This window comes from Curcuma longa, chromosome 18 (assembly GCF_044706935.1).
Source record: "Curcuma longa cultivar G26 ecotype Majalengka, Jawa Barat chromosome 18, ITB_CL_G26_1.1, whole genome shotgun sequence".
Classification (NCBI taxonomy): domain Eukaryota; kingdom Viridiplantae; phylum Streptophyta; class Magnoliopsida; order Zingiberales; family Zingiberaceae; genus Curcuma; species Curcuma longa.
Window position 1 is genome coordinate 4,618,940 of NC_133878.1, and position 4,116 is coordinate 4,623,055.

Sequence of the window (4,116 nt, forward strand, 5' to 3'; positions counted from 1 at the left end):
CCGGAACATGGACGGAGATCCAGAACGCCAACACCAATCACATTGGGTTTGGGGCCATAACCATGCACCATGTCATATAACATTCAAAACATCAATAACTAAAAAATTTTATTATGATCCTAAGCAAGATATGAGCCGCAACGCCACGACGATCCCGCTGTTTATCATAATGATCCTAAGCAAAATTATTTTACAAACTAATTGAAATGCCCGTACTGTTCATCATAATGCCCATACTGTCTTCATCGACTTAATGAACCCAAGACCACCCGGTTCGGCTAAATCTCTGCTGCCCGACTAAGTCTGCCTAAGTCTTACTGTTCTGCCCGACTAAGTCTGCTCGACAGACTATCTGCTCGGCTAAATCTGCCCGACTAAGTCTGCTCGGCTAAGTTTGCTCCAACAGACTGCCTGACTTAGTTTACCCGGCTAAGTCTGTTCGAAGGATTGCCCGACTAAGTTTACTTGGCTAAGTCTGTCCAACAGACTACCCGACTTAGTTTACCCGGCTAAGTCTGCTCGGCAGACTGCCCGACTAAGTTTACTCGGCTAAGTCTGTCCAACAGACTGCCCGACTTAGTTTACCCAGCTAAGTCTGTCGGCAGACTGCCCGACTTAGTTTACTCGGCTAAGTCTGTCCAACTGACTACCCGACTTAGTTTATCCGGCTAAGTCTGTCTGACACACTGCCCAACTTAGTTTGCCCGGCTAAGTCTGTCTGACACACTGCCGACTTAGTTTGCCGGCTAAGTCTGTCTGACAGACTGCCCGACTTAGTTTGTCTGACTAAGTCTGTCTGACAGACTACCCGACTTAGTTTGTCCGGCTAAGTCTGTCCGACAGACTGCATGACTTAGTTTGTCCGGCTAAGTCTGTCTGACAGACTGTCTGACTTAGTTTGCCCGACTAAGTCTATCTGACAAACTACTCGACTTAGTTTGCCCGGCTAAGTCTGTCCGACAGACTACTTGACTTAGTCTGCTCGGCTAATGTAGATCATCTCATGAACAACGCGCAGATCATAATAAACATGCTCTAAGTTATATCGTATAGTACTAAAACGAGTATGCTTTCGCAAGTGGCTCTGATACAACTGTAGGGATCTGCATGCATCTAAAAATAATTTTAGCCGCATAAAATGCAACGGAAAAGGATCCCTATATCCAGAAGATCCATGCGAAACCATATTCATTTTACCAATTCTATTTACTGGAATCGAGGTTACCTTCGATGCGAGCCCTTCGCAATCCCGACAGCAACTCTTGCCTTCAAAGGTTGACGAATCTCAGCACGATCAGTGTGTTCGCGCCTCCACGGTATCCACACAAACACTGAGATGGAGAGGAACCAGATTGTGGTGCTAGCCACAATACTAGGTTCGACCAAGGTAGAAGAGAAGAGGAAGAAGACCAATCATACTTTTCTTAAGAGCCTCTCATCCCTTTTTATATCCAACCATGGAATATGAAAGAGTTTTTGGCTCTTGAGATTCCATGGAATTAATACCTTTAATAATCCCATACATGCCATACATGATGATCATGCAACCCTCTTAATGATGCTCATGCAACCCTCTTAATGGATTCAATTTGACTTGAGTCCAACTGAGTCTCACTCAATCCGAATTGGCACTAAGGGTTGACACTAACAACCTAGGATTTACTGTAGCAAACCTAGTTTAATCTGGGTTCGCTTGGTTCACTAACAAACGAACTCCAATTTGACCTAAACCAGTTTTGTTCGATTTATCTTCACAAGACGAGTTCCAATTTTCCTATATCTTATATTCAATAACCTAATAGGTTTTGGCTTTAATGATTTACGTGTTTAATCTAATTCTAGATTCGACCCATTAACATATAAATGAACTTGGCTAATTTGAACTTCAACCCACTTAATTCAACTCAATTAAAACTCAACCTTTAATTGGTTAATCCTAACCATAAAATTTTTAGTATCTTACAATTTTGACAAATTTAAATTAATTTAATGAAAAATAAATAAATTCTCACATTAATATTACAAATTGTGATTATAATATTTTATTTTGAAAATACTCTATGTCAACTAATGAATTTGGATAAAATTTTGTTGATGGATTTAAAAACTAAAAAAAATAGTGTCATTTTGTTTGGAAAAATGCAAGCCATTACAATATCAAAGGAATGTAATTTAACATGTAAAAGACAAATCTTATATATGTGAAAGAGATGAGGACTTCATCTTGACTATAGTATAAATCAAAAATATACCTTTGGAGATGGTTGAGATATTGAATCACGTTCTTGCGCTATTCTACAATAGATGTACAATTTACAAAATATTCTTGGTTAGCGATCCAAGAAAGAAGAAGGAAGGAGTTGATCAATGTCAGCACACAAGATGAGAAGACCAAATTAAAACCTAAACTTGGATGGGAAAGGAAAAGATTATCAATAAATGGGTTTTTCACTGCAAGAAACTCATGAAATAACAATGGAATTAGCGATGAAATTTATTTCCGTCGCTATAATTAGCGACGAAAATATTAATTTCCGTCACTATAATTAGCGACGGAATATTAATTTCCGTCGCTAATTAGCGATGGAAATAATATTCCGTCGCTAATCAGCGATGGATTTATATTTCCGTCGCTAATTAGCGATGAAAATTAATATTCCGTCGCTAATTATAGCGACGGAAATAATATTCCATCGCTAAAGTCACGATTTTAGGGCTCCGCCGACTCTTTTCTTTTCTTGCCGTGCGTGTTTCTTCGTTCTCTCCTCCGGCGATTTCTGCTCCCTCCGGCACTCTCCTCCCTCCGGCACTCTCTCGCGCACTCTCCTCCCTTCCTCGGGCAATCGACTTCCTACCTCCGGCACTCAGTCTTCTTGCTTGCGCGGCGATTTCTACTCGCGGCGCACACTCCCGCGGTCGGCGTTCTCTCCTCCGGCGATTTTTGCTCCGACGGCTCCATTGTCTCCGGTGTTGTTCTTCTCCGGCACAGTTTCCTCTCTGGTAAACCATTCAGTTGAAGCTACGATTAAGGGACGCTCAAAATTAATCAAATTTTGAAAGGGTTAATTGATGATTAGGTTAATTGAAGATTTATGGTTAGTTTCAATTTTGTTATGGTTAATTGAAGATTTAGGGATAATTGAAGATTTAGGGTTACCTACAGATTTAGTTTCTCCTCCGGCAGTTTCTGCTCCGGCGTGCTCTGGCACATTCTCCTCCGGCGATTTCAGCTCCGGCGTTGTTCTTCTCCGGCACGTATAGTCTCCCCAAAGTAAGTCGGCAGTCCTTAGTTTCTGCTTTTAGGGTTAATAATTGTTAAATTTTTATAGTTAATATTTTTATTATGGTTAATATTGATAATTGATGGTTAATAATTAGGGATAATATTTGTGTTAAGGTTAATATTTAGGGTTAAAATTTTTGGTATGATTAATATTTAGGGTTAATATTTTTGTTATGGTTAATATTTAGGGTTAAATTTTTTGTTATGATTAATATTTAGGGTTAAGGATGCCAATGCGATTGAGGATGAGTAGGGGAATTAATCCTTAAAAATTAAAAATTGGGGCAAGTTTCTGTATCTATGTTGTGTAACCATAGGAAGAAGTCTAAGGGAAATCCTTCTGGTGAAGGAATCTCTCAATCCCCACCACCTCCTACCCGACCCACTTCTAGACCACAACCTCCTACCGACTCTAGATTTCCAAATGCTGCCTTGCAAGAGGCTTTTGCTCGATCTTCCTTTCAGCTTATTCCTCCACGTGCGGTGGATAAGCAATTTATTCAAGATTATTGTTTTTCAATCTTTCAGCTTATTGAACATTATCAGTTGTCGTCTGTTGTATATTGCGAGCGGACGGTCAATCTTGATCGTCTCGTTGAGTTCTACAATAATCTTATACCACTAACGGTATCAACTATAGAACTCGGGTAGCCAAAACCAATCTTGATTTCAGCTATAGGATCCTGTCTGATTTCGTTTGCTTTCCAGTATTACCCGAGGTCCTTCCTCCGCCTTTTAATCAGGTCACGGTTGATCTGATGCATGAACAGCTTCTCCACCGTCCTCGTCCTGATGGATCGGATGGCAGTATCACCGCCTTTTGGACTCTTAGG

At 40.3% G+C, this 4,116-nt stretch overlaps 1 protein-coding gene across 1 annotated transcript in view; it reads left to right on the top strand.

The window, feature by feature from the left end:
• The window catches only part of LOC141812126 (uncharacterized), a 17,221-nt gene extending 13,179 nt beyond the window's left edge, over positions 1 to 4,042 (top strand). Inside the window, exons 8-11 of the mRNA XM_074700166.1 lie at positions 2,715 to 3,000; positions 3,128 to 3,255; positions 3,812 to 3,910; positions 3,992 to 4,042. Coding sequence (XP_074556267.1) covers positions 2,715 to 3,000; positions 3,128 to 3,255; positions 3,812 to 3,910; positions 3,992 to 4,042 — 564 coding nt within the window. The remainder of the gene's footprint in view (positions 1 to 2,714; positions 3,001 to 3,127; positions 3,256 to 3,811; positions 3,911 to 3,991) is intronic.
• The last annotated feature ends 74 nt before the right edge of the window (positions 4,043 to 4,116 follow it).